General features: G+C 32.4%; 1 protein-coding gene across 1 annotated transcript in view; it reads right to left on the bottom strand.

The window, feature by feature from the left end:
• LOC144256173 (dmX-like protein 1) overlaps positions 1-22,029 on the bottom strand; it is a 166,237-nt gene that overhangs the window by 122,024 nt on the left and 22,184 nt on the right. The window contains 8 exon segments of the mRNA XM_077801257.1: positions 2,984-3,034; positions 3,037-3,139; positions 4,292-4,481; positions 7,733-7,911; positions 9,114-9,180; positions 11,741-11,873; positions 17,626-17,704; positions 21,819-21,890. Coding sequence (XP_077657383.1) covers positions 2,984-3,034; positions 3,037-3,139; positions 4,292-4,481; positions 7,733-7,911; positions 9,114-9,180; positions 11,741-11,873; positions 17,626-17,704; positions 21,819-21,890 — 874 coding nt within the window.

A 22,029-nucleotide genomic window follows, 5' to 3' on the forward strand; every position in this document is an offset into this window, starting at 1 on the left:
ATTTTTCATTTTGAGACAGTCTCACCAAGTTTCTGAGGGACTTGCTTACTTGCTGATGCTGGTATTCTGAGTTACTGGAACTATAGTAGTATACCCTGAACCTGGTTAGCAACATCTTAACAGACTGCCACATTAACTTCTGTAATGATCTAACCATCTAAATCTGTGATTGATATTATTTATTAGCATCAAGCTGAAGTTAGAAGGTACAAAATTGAGGTTCCTTTCTCATGCATAAGGAAAGCATTCAAAACATACCACCCTCAGCTAAAAAAAAAAGTTTCTTGATATTACTTTTGATATAATTGCTATTAAGTATAGTGATAAGTATAGTAAATCCACTTAGTTATGACAAGTTATCCCTAATTAATGCAGGTAAAGAAAAATCCAAATCTATCATGTTATATCATATCTGGATCATGCTGGTACCTGCTGAATGGTAAAGGCTGGAATAGATTCAAGGAATATAAACCATTTTCTCCAAAATAAATCTATTTTTAAAGAAATTATAAATAATTCAAATTAAATCTGTTCAAATAATGTGTCTACTGTTAAATACCAACAGAAGAATACTACAGGAAACAAATGGTAAAAGAAAAGATAAAAGAACTGACTGTTCAGTTAAAGACAAATTCTAACATTCAGTTCAAGGGCTTTTGTTTATTACCTATACATTCCTTACTATAATTACTTGATTAATATTTATCTATCACCTACCTGATTATATACTTCATAACAAAAGTATGACACCCATTTTGATTGCCACTGTATCTCCAGTTCCTATCACCATTTCTAGTTTCTACACTGGTATAAGTACTCAATAAAATCCAGGGCTGGGGATATGGCTCAAGTAGCAGCATACTCGCCTGGCATGCAAGAGGCACTGGATTCCACCCTCAGAACCATATAAAAATAAAATAAAATATTATGTCCACCTAAAAGCTAAAAAATAAATATTAAAAAAAAAATCCAAGAGGAGCTGCCAATATTGTTTCTGGATGTATACAAAGTACTGCCAGGAACTGAGAGGACATTCCCAAGAAGCTATGGGTAAGATTTTCTTGTATCTGACTTACAATCATCCAAAATGAGATCAGTAATGACTTTTGTGGACCACAGGCCTAGCTATTAAATAAGGAATAAAGCTGGGTTTTAGCAGAAAAATTCTAACTAAAAGGAAACTCAAACCTTTTTTTTATCCTGACTTCGTTCTAATAATTTGTTTTTCATTTTTATAAGAAATTTTCATGAAAAGGATATGGGATATCGCACAGACAGAGCATGTTCTGTCAAAACCCTCTCCTGTGGCTATTTCTATTGATGGGCAAGTAACTATAATCTAAAAGCTATGCTTTAAGTAAGAAATATATCATCCAGAAAGGTCATTCCACCAGACTGAATTTAGGAAAAGGAATTCTCCATAAAGTTCAATCTAGCTGCTAATAATATTACACTAATTTGATCTACTGTACACTTTCCTTAGCAACCTAATATCTAAGGAAAGGTTTTAGAGTTTCCCTTATTAAAAGGTAGTCAAGATGTCACACTGGAACTTAGGGTTCCTTTCTCAGTAACCTCTCAGCTTTTTCCATAGTCTGAGAATTTAAGCTTTCTTAATTCTCAAAATATTGACCCTTTTTGTTGTTTTTAAAATATTTTATTTTCTGTGCTAGGAATTGAATCTGAGGTCTTGTGCTTGATACATAAGCACTCTACTACTGAGCTACACTCCCAGCCCAATACTGCCCTTTATTCAGCAAGGACCTTCAAAGTTATTCCATTGATCTTAGAGATAATTTTGTATTATATCAATTGTCAACATATTTTTGATAAAAGTGATGACCTTTCCTAATCCTATATAATTTTTTAATGAAGAAAATTCAATAGTCTCCCATTTTCTTCATTCATGGATTCCTTTACAGCTCCACTGGTATTAACCAAATAAAAGCTAAGAATATTGGAAAAACTTTTCAAGTATCTCTATACATTGACACAGCATAGCACTTGTCACTTTGCTGAACAAAATTCTAATCAAGTAACTAATGAATCATACTTATTGCTATGTTTCCTTGAAGAATGCCATATTGTAATTTCCAACTAAGGCTTAATTGATGCTTAAAATATTCCACAGCATATAAAAATTAGTAGTTCTTTTCTAGGGAGAGAGATGGGAGTTTGGATAGCCGTGAAAAGAAGCTTTTACTTTTTACTTTTGTACAAATGACATATATCATGCACAAATATAGTCTTTTAATTCTTTTTCAAATAATATTCCAACGTTCCACTTAAGAGCTTCAATTGTGATCAATGGATTTTATACATAACAACACTATTTACTAAAAAGGGAAAAACAATTTCCAAATTTATAGGTAGACCCAGATATTCTAGATCTTTCAGTCTGCCTATTAATACATACTTAACTATTGAGATAAGTTTTGTAATTTGGGCTGGGGATATGGCTCAAGCGGTAGCGCGCTCGCCTGGCATGCGTGCGGCCCGGGTTCGATCCTCAGCACCACATACAAACAAAGATGTTGTGTCCACCGAAAACTAAAAAATATATATTAAAAAAAAAATTCTCTCTTTCTCTCTCTACCCCTCTCGCTCTCTCTAAAAAAAAAAAAGTTTTGTAATTCTTCCAATTATAACTTTTAAATTGTTTCTTACCTACTTGTGAAATGACTCCAAAGGTAAAGCATCAAACAATAGTTTTAACAACTATAATTATAAAATATTACTTTTGTGGCATTAACAACTATAGCTCAAATCTCAACTTTTGAAAAATTAATAATGAATTAAGATTTTATATCATAAACCAAATCATGGCCTTAAAAAGCAAATAATTAGAAACCAGTGGACTAGCTATAATGAAAAACTGGCAAAGTCAGTTACCTCCAATGTTTTATATATTCAAAAACTAAAAGTATAGCTTACTTGTTATAAAATCAATCTCAAAAACATGTTTTGAGCTATGCTTTATTACCTGTAGCTGGGTTGATGCTAGCTGCAATATGAAAGTGGCAAAGTGCATTGTATTCCTGTGGACATGATGAGGATCTTGCTGATGAGGCAGATAGCCAGTATGTGCTACAAGTGCAAGCGATCTCCTCCGACCTCTACGAAAATGTCTTAGATTTACCTGTGTGAATAAAAGCAAAGTAAAACTAATGCCTATATTGTATGTGTAGTCTGCATCATACTGTTATTTGAAGTTACATATACCCTATTTCCAATAACTTTATTAGTAAAAAACATCTTTCAATATTTTAATAGCATATTTGAATCCTGAAGAATAACATTAAAACTTAAAGTGCATGAGTTCCTCTCTCAAACTCTACACAACACTTTGCAATTTTTATTTGGTTTATTTTCTTAAAATTAATTTCCTGAAAAAAAATCACTTTTCCAATAATGTGTCTATAAACAGTGTCTTTATTTATACAACTTTGTCCGCAGCTTACTCCCTGTGACCAGGAAGCTTTGAATATTACCATAATACATTTGAATATTTATTAATTTACAGAATATTTTCATCAACATCGTCTCATCTGATCCCATGAGGGAGACAGTACAAATATTGTCATTCTCATCTTTTGTATGATAAAACAGTTTACCAGTTACCCAAGCTCATCTAGCTAACAAGAGGCAGAGCCAAAGTAGAAAAACTCTTCAGATTCCTAGGGTAGGACTTCTTTGAGCTATTATTAAACACAATTCTATGTGTTGTTGAGTGTACAATGAAATATACACTTACTTACACTCGGAAATATTAGAATACTATTCAGATTTAAAAGAATTGTTCCATAATCATATAAAGAATCCAAAGATAAACCATTTGTTTTCAATATGAGTCTGTCTTGTTATTCTATCTTTAATCAAATCAAACATCAAAAGTTGACTTTTACTTTCCAAACTAATTAAAGACTCTAAGTTTTGGTAGTTCTAAAGACAACAAGTGATAAGAGTAAGATAAACTAGTCTACCACAAGTTCTAAGAAAGAGGAAATAAATTATTGTTACAGTTAAATCTTAGCATTCTTCTATTTTAATTTACTTTGTTAACTCAGCTAAGTCAATTATCATCAGCTTTTTGTTATCACCAGTTATGCGGTAATTAATTGGTTTTATGCTCTATACAAAGTCCTTAAGAATGTTTTTGGAACAAGATAAAACTAAAAATTTGTGAAAATTATTTTCCTAAGACACAGATTTCTTATATTACTGTTACAAAAATGGCAGTGTACAAAGTTTTTAAAATTCAAAGGAAATAATCTCTAATAAAAACACTCACTTCTAAAGCATTTTGAACTCGTTCTTTACTGGAAGTATTTCTCTTGAAGTTATTTGTTAAATTAATTGGTTCCGACCAATAATTGCAGTCACCTCCATATAGCAAACAATCATTTGGTAAAAATGTCTCTACCCAAAGACGACACACATTATCTTTGCAGCAAGTCAACAGTACATTACATACAGACGCCCTAAGGAATAGAAAGATTTTAGAGGCAAGAATACAAGTTTCACACAATATCATAAATACTCTACAAAGTTCTATAAATAAACATACATAACTAATATAACTACAAAAAAGTCAACATATATATAGATTTTATCACCATAAATGCTTGCCAGCCTATTTCTTTTCTGCCTAGAATTCAGTAATTTTTGTTTCAATAATCTAAGATTCTTCTTGCATTTAAAGAACAAAGACCAAGATCAAGCCATAATTCCTTAGCTGATAATAAAAAAATTATATCTAATAAAATTTTCTGATTTATTTAGTGGATGGTTAATACTTTAATTATTTAATAATGCTTCAGTTTTACTTTCTTTTTTTTTTTTTTGAAGGGGATTTACTGGGGATTGACTTTCTGTAATGGAACCTACACACTGGTCTACAAAAAATATTTGTATATTTATTCTTTCCTTGCCTATCTATACCTAAAGCAATTGAGAACAAGAACACTCATGATAAATCAACACTCCACTGGCCTTCCTTATTCTTGACTTTCAGTTCATTCCTTCCTGTGACCTCTTTCAAAATAAAAATAAATTATACATATATTTTAAAAACCTCTAAACATCAAGGTGTAGAGGCCTGAATTCATATCAATGAAGATTTCCTTCTACCAGGTAATTCAGTAAGTTTAGAAAAATGAAAGAAAAAGACATAATACTTTGTAGAAGGTACTTATTCCAAAATATCTGGCTAAAACCAACAATCAATAGAAGGCTTTATCAGATAACTCAGTGGGGTTGTAGTTCAGTGGTAGAGCATTTGCTCAGCAAATGCAAGGCCCTGCTTCTCCTTCCTTTCCCCACCCTGCCTCCAAATTTTTTTCTATCCCTCTCCTAGCCTCCCTTCCTCTCTGTTTCTAATATATTCACATATACAGATTATGGCAATGAAATTAAAAGTAAAGTCCAAGGTTTATATTGTCAATAAGTAATTGGTAGAATCAAAAGGCTTATTACGGAACAGCAGAAGGTAATGATTAAGCAACAGCAGAAGGTAGTCATTAAAGAACTGAATCAAAAGAGTCATAAGAACTTAGAAGCAAAATAGCAAGGAAATAAGGTCACAATTCAGAAGCAAGGAGAGGGCCAAGAAGCTGAAGTGTAGGTAGCCCCAGGTGAAAACCCTCAGAATATCTTATAGATATTCAATGTGAACAACTGGCAAGAGGTACAAAAAAGGCATGGTGGGACTACCCTGATCTGTTTGAGACATTACCCTGGCAATATCTTTCTTCCTCACTTCTTTACAAAGGTATCTTATCTTCATTGGCATATTGTGTTAATATATAGCAGCCTCCAAAACAACAACAATAAAAAAAACAATAGGTATAACCATGTGATGAGTAGGGGTCCCTAACACCTGTTTTACTTTAATGTAACAATGATTTTGAAACTTGATACCTGCAACCAAGTCTTGAAGGTTCTTGTGGGATTATCATTAAAATTCTCAACCTGTCCTACATTTATCAATTTTTAATTAGTAAAAAAATAAATGCTTGTCATAAAAACTTGCCCATTCTTTCTCAATATATCAGTCCCTTTACATACATTAGTCATTTGTGAGGGAATCTTTATTTTATATAGAAAAACAAAACAACTGAAGCCAAGTATGGTAATGTGAACCTGTATTCCAGTTACTCAGGAGGCTGAGACAAGAGTTTAACTTGAGCCCATGAGTTCAGAGCCAACCTAGGAAACACACACAGTCTAAAAAACCAAAACAAACCCAACTGTATCATCCAGTGAAAATGACATGTCAGAAAAAGTAACAGTCTTTGATGGGATCACATTCATTCTCTTGAGAAAGGGTCAGCCTTCCCACAATATACTTAAAGGCAAGCTGGTAAAACAAAAATGAAAACTAATAACCTCAGAGATTAGCTGTTTTCTAAATGACAAAAGTTCAAAAGTGAAATTCAGGGAGCTTCAAAAAAATGTAGGGTTGGTGATAACAACTGGGGTCATTCTAACTTTTAAAACTAAGTTAATATTTTGTCATGACCTTACTATTCTAAACACATTTTTACATGAGTAAGCAACAGTCTCAGAGGTAACAGAACAATAGTACTCATACACAGTTGGGCTGTTTGCTTTTGCTAACACTATAGATTGTTCACACTTTCTTATCCCAAAGAATCTGAAACATTTTCCTAAGAACCGAACTATTATTTTTCCTAAAGTGTCCCTCTTATACCTATACCTTGTTAGACCAGAGGGATAGACAAGAAAAACAGTGTCTACTGTACTATGGCCTAAAAGTCTAGGTATATATTTTATTGGCCCAGAAATAAAGTTAATGAATGATTTAGTTGCAATACCACAGATAGCTTAGGAGGTTTCATAGAACATAGCACACAGATGACAAAATTCACAAAACAGTGAAAAAATAAGAGACAAAGTAAAATGGCACAGCCAAGCTGAAAATTGCCATGTTGTACTAAAAAGGATTTCTATCTGTATTTCAGCAACTTATTTAAGTATAGGCAAAAATTCAGTGTGGTATCAAGTCTTCCAAAGACAACAGGAAAGAAAGGAAGTACTAAAAGGTACATATGTATATGTTAGGGTGTGTTTGTATGGTTAAATCTATACCCAGTTCAAGGAATGTCCTCAAAGACACTGGGAATAGTCAGGTAAATGCTTGGGAATTCAAGCTATCTCCTCTCAATAAAGATAATATTTAAAAAAAGAAATCTAGGACTGAGGTTGTGGCTCAGCAATAGAGCTCTTGCCTTGCATGTGTGAGGCACTGGTTTCAATCCTCAGCACCATGTAAAAAAAAAAAATAAACAAACAAAAATAAAGGTGTTGTGTCCATCTACAACTTAAAAAAAAAAAAAAAAAAAAGGAATCCAGAGGAGATATGTGCTAGAAGACACAAAACGGGGAAATGAATATGAAAAAGTTCAAACAATAAAAGATGTAACAATTGAACATCACAGAGAAGAAAAAAGATGCACAACTCTGACTTAAGACACATAATATGAAAGCTAATTATCATACCTTAAACTCCTTTCACATGGTTCTTATACTAAGCATCAATCATAATTGACTCATAGCCATAGGTATAAATACCAGGGGGTAAGTAATAGTACTCTAATCTACATAGGCTCAAAATTCCTATAGCTATGGACTCTCAAAGTGAGAAAAGCAATTCAAATCACAATGACAATGTTCTCTTAATACACAGGAAAAAAATGAACAATCCACTGACCTAGGCATATATTTGCTTGTTTTACGCCAGGAAAATCCATTTATAGCTCGAGGATGGGCCAGATATACAAAAGAAAAGTCAATTTCTCCTTGGGATTGTTTTTCTGAACTTCCATCTGGAGAGTTAACAGCTGTCCGCCAGTTTTCTACATTATACCATACCTTTAAAAGGCAGTCATCCTACGGGAAAAGAACCCAAAAAAGCCTAGATTAGAATTAAATTTAAGTTAAGTCAAATAGCAAAAGTAGGATTTTCCTTCCCAATGTCAGGAACTTGGAGATGCGAAGAAGTATTAAACAGGACAGAAAAAAATCTCTGATTCTGACAGTTTTCTATTAGCATTCCTTAATTTTAAGAACTGGAGTGGGTGAATGGGTGTATTCTGTGTTCAAGAAAATGCTTGCTAATTACCACACACTATGGAAAATGGAATCATTTGGGAAAGTCTGAAAGATGAAATTAGGGGCTTTTTTCCTCTTAAGCCAAGAATCATCTAAGAAAGAAATATCACCAGCAGAATTACAAAGACTGCTGATAACTGAAAAAAGAACACTTTTCATTTTCTAAGACTATGCTGACAACAATAGGTAATAAATAATATTACATAAAATATTCTATGTATGATAAAATGTGCACCTAATTTGAAAAAATAAGAAAAGAACAAGGGAGACTAGAAAGTACTAGGTGCTGCTTTTAATTGGTAATTCAATTTTTACCTAGAAACCCAATTAAAAAGAACAGTTCAAATTCTCTCCTCTAAAAATAAACATATTTTTCTGTGGTTTTACAGTGTCTCACATTCAGTGTGCAGAAGGCTTTGGGCCATGGAAACAATAATTTCAGACGACTAGTGCTGCATGAACTGTTCTGTGAACCAATGATTAAAAATAAAATAATTTCAAGAAAAATACACTACTCTGAAATGAACAGATAACAACAAAGTATGTGCACTAAAGAAAAAGCTATAGCTTGCTGATTGTACAACATGTTGAAGGTACTTTATATACACTGTCTAAATTAATTATATATGCCACTTTATATACACTGTCTAAATTAATCCTATGATTAAATGATCTGTGAACTAGGTTTTATTATACTATCTTACACATGAGAAAATGAAGGTGCAAAGAGACTAATTTGCCCTATATCATAAAGTTGGTAAAAGGTAGTATACATCTAGATCTGTCTCTGAGTTTAAGGTGTTTCAATTATACCATACTGCCTTTTAACACCATTATATTTAAACAATTTTTGCTATTTAGTTTCTAATACAAAATAATGTTTCAAATTAAATCAATAAAAAAATGAAGCTGAATAATGTTCTTAAAATTTAAAATTAAAGTATAAACACACAATTTGACAATAGTATTTCATGATTTACCTTCCCAGCAGTGGCAAAAAATTCTCCATCTGGTGAAAATTTCATTAAATGAACTTGGGAAGCAGTTCTGAAAATTAAAGACAACGAATAATTTACAAGAAAAATAAATAAGAAAAATTGTAATATTCTCAAAATTATACTTCAGCATGCCTTCAAATAAAAATTTTGTGATAATACAGTTTCACACTCATAATTTTGTTACATTTTCTTTTAAGGCACTGGGTCTTGCTGTGTTTTCCAGGGTGGTTCAGAACTCTCAGGCTCAAGTGATCCTCCTGCCTCAGCCTTCTATGTAACCTGGACTATAGGCACACTGGACCCAGCTATAAAGGTACAACTATCCTTTTTTCAGTGCTGGGACTGAACCCAGGGCCCTACACATGCTAAGCACATGCTCTACCACTATTATTATTATTATTATTATTATTATTATTATTATTATTATTATTATTATTATTATTATTATTATTATTTGATCCTGAGATTGAATCCAGGGCCTTGTGCATGTGAGGCAAGCACTCTACCAACTGAGCTATATCCCCAGCCCTCTACCACTTTAAGTGTACCTAAATATGAACAAGTTACTGAGATAAATTTCTTAAAAATGTTTTTTAGTTGTTGATAGACCTTTATTTTATTTACATATTTATATGTGGTGCTGAAAATATAACCCAGTGCCTCACACATGCTCTACCGCTGAAACTACAACTCCAACACCAAGGATAAATTTTAACAACAAAAATACATTCCCTAAGAATCAAACAAGTAATGATTTGTCAAAATCTTTAAAGCATAAAACAGAAGTCATAGCTTTTATGCCCTTAGAGAATTACTTCAATTTTTAATCTGGAAATGTAATTTCTAAAGTCTGGATCACTATATTCTTAAATATATTTTCAAACAATAACCCAGTATTTTAAAATGAATTTGGCCTTCCTTTGGGTAACATTTACTTAATTAATTATGTGTGGGTTAATAGGAGACTTGAAATAATCATGAATTCAATTGGCCCACTTCATCCATCTACTTGGTATATACTTACCTTTTCTTCTCAAAGGAATTTTGGCTTATACTGCCTTCCCCTCTTGCCCATAGATTGATCTTAAAAATCCTATCACTGGGCTGGGGTTGTAGCTCAGTGCCTAGCTTGTGTGAGGCACTGGGTTCAATTCTCAGCACAACATATAAATAAATGAATAAAATAAAAGTCTATCAGCAACTAAAAATATATATATATAGATAATTTTTTTTCAAAACAGCCTGTCACTACCATTGCTTTCTAGTTTTCTTTTTTCAAAGTCATGCTTAGCTAGATCTGTACTAAACATATTTACAAAGCAGGCCAAGGAGAAATTGTCACATTTCATTTCAAATACAAATAATTTTTTCTAAGTGTAATAAATATGTTTCTAAGTGTAATAAGTGTATGTTAAAGTGTTTTAAATCCTCAGTGTATCTTTTTGTATATCCTAATTGGGATTAACCACATTTCAAGTGTTCAATAGCAATAGGTGGTTAGTAACTACCACACTGCCACTGGTACTCTAAAACATGGAAATTCATCCCCACCCTCCAATCTTTTTGTTTCATTATATAGAAATTCAATTTTTTTCTCCATCTGACACTTATTTTTGTACCAGCTACATAAGAGACTCTAATTTCACTTTGCCCTCTATAGAGCTAGCTAATTTGTCCCAATATAAAATGCTAATTAATATACTGAGTATGCATGCATAATTGAATCAATTCCTGGAACCTAATATCTGTTCCTATACTAACAACAAAATGCTCAAACAGCTATAGCTTTAGAATTCACGTTACTATAATGTATACTCTTATTCCTCTTTATTTTCAGAATTTCCTTGATTTTCCAATTTTGTACTTTCAAATGAAATTTAGAACTATACTCAAAAGTAGAAATTCCAATGGGATTTTGACAAGATTTACGGTCAACATATAAATTTTTGTTTTCAAGTTTCATTATAGACATTTATTTTAATTTGGTTAATTTCAAATACTCATTGACATCTTGTACACAATTTAAGGCAGAGAAAGAAAAAAGATACATGTCCTTGGACCACAGGCCAGACTGCTAACTGAACTGGGATTAAGATGGTATAATTTCACCTCAGCAATATATAGATTAATATTTAAAAAAAAAAAAAAAGATTTCCAGAGGTGGAGGCTATAGCTCAGCAGCAAAGCACTTGCCTAGCACTTTGTGAGGCACTGGGTTCGATCCTTAACACAACATAAAAATAAGCAAATAAAAATAAAAGCATTCTGTCCATCTGTAACTACAAAAGAAAATTTAAAAAGACTTCCTTACAACTGGAAGTTTTTCATTCAAAAAGTAAGAAAAGCATCTGGCTTCCTTTGCATAATTTAGCAAATTTCCCATTAATGATCTTCATACAGGCCTTATACATTTCTTTTATTTCTTTCTAGTTGTTTTGAATTTTTTTTAATGGATTTTGGAACATGGGATACAGTGAATTCTTTATGTACAAAAAAAGGCATGTCACAGACTAAAAAGAAATACCAATGCTAGTACAGTTTTACACAAACTAAAATGCATTTATAATATCATAAAGCTTATCAGTTTAATTCCCTAATTAATTGCTTACTTGCAATGCCAAATGCATCTCCAATCCCCAAAGTTAAGATCTGTTTTATCAGGATTTTCACCTTCAGCTGCCTTGTGCAAGTTAGTATTGGACCAGAGTTGCAAACAGTTCGAACCAGTCAAAAGACGACTACCTAAAAAAGATATTATTCATCATGTATTATTTAGGTATTTAATAGTGAGTTCAAGAGATTCACAAAATACTATGAAGATAATACAACTTCTAAAAATAAAAAGATAACTGTGGAAAAGAGAATTTTAATTTTGTTGAAACAGCTTAGAAAAGAAAGATATCTCACTCTCTCTCAATTCATCACTCGTTTAAAAAGCATCTTACTTGTACCATGAATTGTGTTAGGCAATCAGGATACAATGACAAAATATTATCCCTTTGTATGATAAGTTCACATCCTAGTAGGAAGACATGGAAATATTATGATCCAATATAAAGTATTATCAACATGACAGAACTGTGTATAAGATTTTAGGGAAAAATTATACCTATAGTGAAAATAACAGGGAAAGTGATGAAATACAACCTGATCCTTAGTCCACTAACCAGCAGTAGATAGGATAGGCATTTCAGAAAGGAGATCTAATGTGAACAAACGCCTGAAGGCACACAGCTCAATATATTTTTCCAAAAGTTCCGTGAAGAAATAAGGTACATACTAAGGCCAGAAAAAGATACAAGGTTGTAATAAAATTTTTTAGAGAAAAATTATAAAGCATTTTTCAAGTTCATAAGAAGTTCTGGACTTTGTTAAAAGTAGTTGGGAATAAAATGTTCTGAAGGAAGAGGGGCAAGGTTTACATAATTTTACCTGTACCTTAGAATAAGGGGTCATAACTAAAGGGGCAAACAGATGGGCTTAATCTCCCTCCATTGAGATAATATACAAAAGGAGCTCCAAGCCAGCCTGGTCAACACAATGTAACTCCCACCTCAAAAAAAAAGAATAAAAAATAACACAGAGTACAAAATAAATAAGGCTGGATGTGGTAGAACAGGTCTGTAATGCGAGCTACTCACGAAGCTGATGCTGGAGTAAGGATTAAAAGTTTGAGCATTGCCTGGGCAATATAATAAGACCCTGTCTCAAAAAACATCATCATCATCCCAGGTATAGAAGGGAACAAAGGCAAGTAAAGTAACATATGGTATATGATTTAAAAAGTGAAAGAGTGTGGATATTAAAGTACAAAAAAAGAATAAAAAGTTTAAACAGAAAATGTTATTACTTAGGCAAGATGCAATAGTGGATTTGGGGACACTACAAGGAGTTTACTATCTGAAAAAAAAAATGTATGCCTTAATACCTGACATGCTATATATAGTAAGTAAATATTAATCAGGACCAAAATATTAATTTCACTTAAAATATTTTATATCTGTTCACAAATAATTATGTACAAGGTTAATTTATAAAATTACTAATATACTATGGGCTCCCAAATATTTATTATAGGAATAACCTATTTCACAACCAAACCACTAAAAAGAAAAATAAAGAACTATTATATGTAAATTTTAAAAGATTAAAAAGATAATCAACAGTCATAAGCTGTTGAAAAGCCACTACCAGAAATGTTAAGAAAACAAAGATACTGTACTATAAAAATGATTTTAAGAGAAATTTAATGTTAATATTATCCTCTGAAGCATTAGTATGACAAACAGCAAGTACAGATTCCAAGCTTAAAGAAATATCACTGAGCTCAAATATTAAATGTTTTTAATACAGTTATGAGGTAACCATTCTTGATTTTTAAGTAATATGTTCATAATTACAAAACTAGCAATATGTCAACATTTATTGAGAGCTGAATATATGCTGTGAAGACAAATAAAACACTAAACAAATTAGAATCTCTGCCCTTGTCTAAATTTTAAGAAAGTAAACAAGTAATTATGATAGATTGGATACACTGGAGTGAGATAAAAATCTCAGTGTAGTTTTAATTTGCATTTTGCTAAATGCTAGAGATGATAAACATGTTTCATATATTGTTAACCGATCCTATTTCTTTTTCTATTAAGTGTCTGTTCAGTTCCTTCACCCATTTATTAATTGGGTTATTTGCTACAACATAATAATCATATAACTTATCATCCAAACAAAAACGTTTTTAAGGTAAAGGCTAAACTGTCCATAATTATATAAAGACAATAAACATAAACCAAAAACAAAAGTCACACTACCCATAGTAGAGTTGTATACAAATGGCTGTATTAAATGACAAATTTGAACCCAGTTTGAACCTCTTTTTATTGTGAACATAAAATATACACGTAGTGCTGTAATTTGGATGTGGCTTGTCTACCAAGAATTCAGGTGTTTGAGGTTTGGTCCTCAGTGTAATGGTGTAGAGGTGGTCATAATTCTTTTTTTTTTTTAAATTTGTTCTTATTACTTATACATGACAGTAGAATGTATTTTGACATATTATACATATATGGAGTATAATTTCTCATTCTTCTGGTTGTACATGATATAGAATTACACTGTTGTATAATCATACATGCACACAGAAAAGTAATGTCTGATTCTTTTACTATCTTTCCTGTTCCCATTTCCCCTCCCCTTCCCTTCATTGTTCTTTGTCTAATCCAAAGTATTTTTATTCTTCCCTACCCCCAAATTGTGAGTTAGCATCCACATATAAGAGAGAACCTTTGGCCTTTGGTTTCTGGAAACTGGCTTATTTCACTTAGCTCGATAGTCTCCAGTTCCATCCATTTACCAAGAAATATCAAATTTCATTTCTTTTTAGGGATGAACAGTATTTCATTGTGAATATATACCACATTTTCTTTATCCATTCATCTCTTGAAGGGAACCCAGCTAGAGTGGTTTCATAGTTTAGCTGTTGTGAATTGAAGTTGCTATAAACGTTGATGCGGCAGCATCACTATAGTATGCTGATTTTAAGTCCTTTGGGTATAAACCAAGGAGTGGGATAGCTGGGTCAAATAGTAGTTCCACTATCAGTTTTCTGAGGAATCTCCATACTGCTTTCCTGAGTGGTTGTACCATTCTGCAGGCCCACAAGCAATGTAACTTTTTCCCCACATCCTCGTCAACTTTTACTGTTATGTGTATTTTTGATAATTGCAGTTCTGACTGGAATGAGATAAAATCTCAGTATAGTTTTAATTTGCATTTCTCTAAATGCTAGAGATGATGAACATTTTTCATATATTTGTTGATCTATCCTATTTCTTTTCTTGTGAAGTGCCTGTTCAGTTCCCTTGCCCATTATTAATTGGGTTATTTGATTTTCTAGTGTTAATCTTTTGAATTCTTTATATATCCTGGAAAATAATGCTCTATCTGAGGCATGTGTGGCAAAGATTTTCTCCCATTCTGTAGGCTCTCTCTTCACATTCTTGATTGTTTCCTTTGCTGTGAAGAAGCTTTATGGTTTGATTCCATCCCATTTGCTGATTCTTGATTTTACTTCTTGTGCTTTAGGAGTCTTATTAACGAAGTTGATTCCTAACAACTTCCTAAATTTGACATGATGTAGATTGGGCTATTAGGCACAGGGTCTCTGATCTAATGCCTAAGTCCTTGATGAGGTGGTCAAAACTCTAAGAGGAGAAGCTCAGTGGAAGGTCACCGGAGCGCTACCCTCAAAAGGGATTAAGATAATTCTCTTAATGAGATCCCTTGGTTAGTTTTCACAAAAGGGTTGTTATAAAAGGAATAGGCCTGGCCCCTATACGTTGCTTCAGCTTCTTGTGATCTCTCACTTCCATAGTGGCTCCAGCCCTGACGCCATTAGGCTCTTACCAAAGCTAAACTATGGACTTTCAGCCTCCAAAACTGTAAGCTAAATAAATCTCCTTTTATAATTATCCAGGCTCAGGTATTTTGTTACATAACAACAATAAAAAAGGATTAAGACAGGCAGGTTACCAGCTAGTAATACTCAATCTTACAAACTCATGCAAAGAAGTGTTTTAAAATGCTGTATGACATAAAAATTATCAGAGAATATGTACATCTTTTATCTTCTAAAATAATTCCAGAGGTTCTTAATCAACATTTTTCTCAGCTGCTTCACTTACTATATTGTAAAAACTAAAATTATCTCTTCTATTTAAGCTTATGGCTTTTATGTTCCAAAGACACCTATGGTCTAGATTACAGTTTCTATTATCATATGACATGCAAGCATTTCAAATTGTACATGTCCAAACAATATCTATGTATCACTACTTCCAATACCTATATATCATTCTTCTAGTGGTCACAGATATTTTCAAAGTAATCTCAAATCCAGTTGTCAGTTCAGTTGCCTAAATGCATTTCAAATCCATGTGCTCCTTCCATTATTAATTCATTTAATATTGAGTACCTACTAGGTAAGGCACTGAAACAAATCACCTCTCATTCATTTAGACAACTGTGAATGCATCCTACCCCAAGATCACTCTGCCTCCTATTCCTCCTACCTTAGTCTAACACACTGCTAATAGACCAATCTTAAAAAACAATAAATTTTAACACAGCACTGTCTCTTTTGAAACCTGTAATAGTTTTCAGGGTTGGGGGTATAGTGGTAGAGTATGTGTCTAGCATGCATGAGGCCCTGGGTTTCATTCCCAGAACTACAAAAACACAACCAAACAAACAAGCAACCAAAACAACCAGTACCACCACCACAATCACAACAAAAAACTAATAGTTTTTAGAAAATTAAAAAGAAATAGGGCTAGGTATGTAGCTCAAAGGTACAGAATGTGCTTAGCATGCACAAGGCCCAGGGCTCAATCCCCTGCACAGGCACATGTGTGTGTGCACACACAAGCACACACAAATTAATTAATTAAATACAGATTCCTCAGGATGACTTTAAAGGTCTTTCATCATAGACTATAGTTTTACCATCATTCACTGAGGCTCACTGCAGCTCCATTGAAGTGCTGATACATACTAGAATATATCTATGCTTTCTTTCTGTGCTTTGCTAACTGTGGTAGAATGGTAACAACCATTTTCAAAAATCATGTCTCTTTATGTCCATGCCCCTTGCAACATGATTTCTCCACACCTTTCATCGAGAGATGGATTTTATTCCTCCATCTCCTGAATATGGACTGGACTTTAATTTATTTTGACCATATAATGTAGAAGGATTAACATTCTGGGACTTCCAAGCCCAGGCTTTAGAAACTCTTGCAGCTTGTGTTCTCACATTGTAAATCCAGCCACCATGTAAAATCTACGCTACCTTGTTAGAGAAGCCACGCAAAAGAAATAGGCCACAAGAAAAACAAAGGTATTCCAGAAGATAGCAATCACCAAGGCCCATATATATCAATGAAGACTTTCTTGGATACTCTAGCCACAGACAAGCTACTTCAGATACTGCATGGAACAAGAGATAAGCCATTCCTATAGAACCCTGTAGTAATTCCTGACCCACAGAATCATAGGCAATAAAATGAGTGATGCTTTAAGCCAGTAAATTTTGGCATAATTTTTTAATACAAAAGTAACTGAACATAGGCCTGATGGTCTCATCTTAAAATTTTCTTCTTTTTCCTATTCCATCTACCCTTCTCTCATCATTAAAACCTGATCAGGTTAGAAAGCTCCTCCTTTCAATAACACCACGATTCCTCAGATAGAAATGTTTCTTTCCAAAACCAATAAGCATTACAGTATTTATCATATCCTATAATTTATTACAGTGCATATGAAATGTTACTTCATTTCAGTAAATGTTACTTCATTTCAGTAACAACTCTAAATGGGCACAAAGTGTTAAACTTACTTTAGTATTCACCATAATCTTACAACACGAAATACATAAGAATAATAAAAGCAGCATTGCAGGCAAGTAATATTTCGTTAATCCTCTTTATTTTCTTACCTGTGGGATCCCAAGTTAAATTGTGTACTATTGATTCCAGAAAAAATTGGCCACTCTTCTGCCACTGACTATAATATTCCTAAAATTAGAAGAAAAAAGTCATTTAGATAATTATGATAAGCATCTTTTCTATGAAATGTGTATGTTCAGGCTTATTATTATAATAATACATGCAGTCATTTTTAAGAACGAAGTGTTCAATTCATTCAGAATAAGAGAATATATGATGGAGATTACTGAGAGAATACCCAAAACTCTTTCTTTAGCATAACCACCAATAAAGCACATGTCATCTTATATAACCTATCTTATTAACCTCAGACCAAATTATTATTTTTTTATAGTTATGGTCAAAAGTTTAATTTTAAATATTTGTCTGTGGTTCTGCTATTTAAACTTTTCTTAATTTTTCATCCCCATCCAAGATCATGACGGTACATGGGAAAACTGAGAAGACATATAGCACTTCCTTAATAAATTCTTATATAAGGCCTAAAAATTTTTATTTTTTTTTTCATACCAGGGATTTAACCTAGGGATGCTTAACCACTGAGTCACATCCCAGGCCCACTCCCTTTTTTTAATATTTAATTTTGAGACACGGTGTCACTAAGATGCTTAGGGCCTCCCTAGGCAACTGAGGCTGGCTTTGAACTCACAATCCTCCTGCCTCAGCCTCCTGAGCCACTGGGATTACAGGCGTATGCCACCACACCTGGCAAAGCCTTTCTATTTCTTAAAACAGTATGCTTCAGACTATTTTTGTCTGCAAATCAGTAAGAAAATACATGTTGTACCATGAACCAGAACGCACAAACACACACACACAAAGATATATATACACACACACATATACATAGAGATGTATATATATATATATATATATATATATATATATATATATATACACACACACACACACACACACACACACACATATATATATACATACAGACATACATATGAAACCTGGGGTTACCCTTACTACATATGATATACATTTTGACCTTTCAATTCATTTTCCTTTAAAATTCAAATTGTGGCCTACTAAATTGATTTCACTGTCCACTAATAGACCAAAATCCATAAATATTCAATGTAATAGTTTAGGATAACAAAGAAGATTTTTATAAAAAGATCAAATTTCCAAGAGCCATGCTCACAAATTTAGGCTCAAAGGGTCCAGTTTGTGGCACAGGAACATGAACTTTAAACCAACATCCTGGGTTATTTTGAATATGAAGCAGTACACAGAATACACTTTTATGAAGGACTGTCATTATAAGAATGGCTCTTGATCAACCTGAACATCATAACCCTCTCTCAACTAGATATATATATACTGAAAGAACATCTTGCGTTCAGATGTTAAAATTCCCAGGGCAGGATCTATCTACTTGTCTACCAACATTTCTGAAGTACACCTCTAGTGATGAACCAGCACCTCAAAAGAATTTTCCAGGATGTATAAAGAACATGGAATAATCTTTTTAATGAGGATGTATAGTTTCTGAAACTATATTCTAAAATTATATATAGACTTGGTGTATCTTCCAATCAAATGGTGATTTTTCCATTTGATCCAGTTCTCCTCTCCTTCTCAAGTTTTTGTTCCCTTCTCTGAAGTCAGTGCTTCCTAGAAATAGTCTGTTTTATTGAATATTTTACATAGTTCAACTCTTAATAATATAGGCATCTCAAAATAAAATACTGATTGTTTTTCAGCTGATTTTTACGTTCAACATATAGTTACTGAAATACTTTGTTCTGGGTAAACAACTTTCAAAATTTATTTTTAATATTACCAATTTGCTAATTCATAAGGTTATAAGAGCCTCTAATACTGGATTCACTAACAATCTATAAACACAGAAATCACTACTGTCATGTATAACTAATTAGAACAATTTTTTAAAAAATACATACAAATCAGGGAGAACTGTGGATACTCCTTCTAAATTTAAAGACAGCTATCAATTAACTCAGAGAAAATATTTTTCATTAACACAAAGAAGTAATCACACCTATACAGATAGCTTTTAAATTTATTTATTCATTTATTTATTTATTGTGGTACTGGGGATTGAACCCAGGAACATTCTGCCTCTAACTCTATCCCTAGACTTTTTAGATTTTTTTAAAATTTTGAGATAACTATTTTGAACCTAAGCAAGTCAGCTTAAGAAGTTTTTATTCAACTATGAAACTAATACCTATTCAGTCTTTTTTTGTTTGCTTTATTTTGTTTTTTGGTACCAGGAATTGAACCCAGAGGCACTTGACCACTAGCTACATACCTAGCCCTTTTTATTTTGAGTCAGGGTCTCACTAAGTTGTTTAGGGCTTTGCTAAGTTGCTAAGGCTAGCCTCGAACTTGTGATCCTATTACCTCAGCCTCCTGAGCTCATTGCATTATTTTTTCTTTTAGTAATTTTATTTTCATAAAAATAATACTTATGAATTATAATGTTTATGAATTAGTTTATGAAACAAGAAATAAACTGGTTTCAGAATGACCAAGCCTATGAATATTTTCTCATTTGTGTTCCATTATTTTACATAACCACTGGACCCTGGGCCTGACCCAAAGAAAATGTCACAGTTCTGTTGACATAGGAAAGGGTCAGTTAGTTGATTTGCCTCTCTTCTCAAGCAATTAAAGATACTGGTTTTAATAAAATACTTCGGAAGACTTAAACATGTCTTTAGGATCTGAACTTATACCTGTGAACATGGGCATTTGACCTCGGTCCTTTAGAACAAGACAAATATTAATTATCAACTACTGACATGAGGAGTCTGCAGTGCTGTTTAGGTAAAGACAAATATACCTAGTTATTCTTGATGGGGTTATTTTAAGGATGACAGATTAAAGACTATATAGAAACGGAAAGAATTATAAACAGTGTTTTAGAGTAGACTAAATGTGCTAAGGCAGGCTTCAAATTTGCAGTCCTCTTGTCTCCTGAGTAGCTGGGATTACTAGCGTGTGCCACCAATTGGCTCAACAGCTGTTTTGTTGGTCAACGCATTATTTTCTTTGGATTTCTATTGTCTCATTTTTAAAAAGAAAGGAAAAGAATAACAGCTGTTCAAAGTAGGTTAGAGGTAACTTGTGAGATAATGAATTAAGTGAAAATGCCATAAAAATGAACAAAATAATATCTGAAGGTATTTTTACTATAAAACATCTTCAGATTCTTTACATTTCTACACAGTCTTTAATATGTCATCCTTACAATAACCACATCAAGAATGAGGGCTAGGGCTATGGCTCAGTGGTAGAGCACTTGCCTAGCAAATGTGAGGCACTGGGTTCAATCCTCAGCACCACATTTAAAAAAAAAAAAATTATATGTCCCTCTACAACTAAAAATGTTTTTTAAAAAAATAATGACTAAGTTATTAATCAATTTCAGAGTTGAACAAAAAAACTTCTTAAGCAGATTTGCTTAGATTCAAAGAGATAGGAAGCAGCAGAAATAGAAACCAGTCCTATGAGTCTGAACACACTGTTCTTTCAACTACATTATACCTATCTTGTTTCATATGGCTTAAATTACTAATCTTCACTAGAGACAGGGAAAATAATGTGTTTCATTTGTTATACTTAAGAGCATTAAAGCACCTATGAAATCTACTATAAATTACCAATATTTGTTAACTATTGATTAACCAGATTTCTTAACTATTTCTGAATATCAATTCCTTATAAAGAAAAAGTCATTGAATTATATTCTATATACATGATATACATGATATAATAAGCACAAGAAACTAAGTTCCAGAAATGTTAAGAACCTAAAAATAAAACATGTAACTTTAAGAAGAAAATATAAATGAATGCAGATCTAAACCAACAATAAAGTCCCACCCACATAAGGCTACACAATGGTGTTTGATATTAGCAATAAAATTAACTGTCAAACTTTAAGTTACTTTTTAAAATATAAATAGTAAGGTAAAAAATATTAGAAGAAAAAGAAGTAAAGCATTTCAAGACAATTCATTGGCATAATTTACTATATTATAATAAAAAATTTAAATATACTTTAAAGAGCAATGGGATTTAACATGTATCTTAAATTATAGTGTATAATTTATACTGGTTATTTGATGGTTGTTCTGATTTTATACACTTTTAATACTAAAAACATTTCAAATCCTGAAGGAAAAAATGATAAATTACTGACCAAATTTTTCTTTTGTTTCGGTAGATTAACTGGTTCAAAAATGGAGATAATGTTTCCATAGGATGCTGCAATCTTTTGAAAGATAAAAGAAAAAATTATTATAAATATATTAACTTACATATCAAAAGAGCAAAAGAAATAAATAATATAGTTTTAAATATGTCCATACACACAATTTCACTAATACTTAAAAATGTCAGGTTTGAAGATC

Source organism: Urocitellus parryii, chromosome 1, assembly GCF_045843805.1.
Source record: "Urocitellus parryii isolate mUroPar1 chromosome 1, mUroPar1.hap1, whole genome shotgun sequence".
NCBI classification, from domain to species: Eukaryota; Metazoa; Chordata; class Mammalia; order Rodentia; family Sciuridae; genus Urocitellus; species Urocitellus parryii.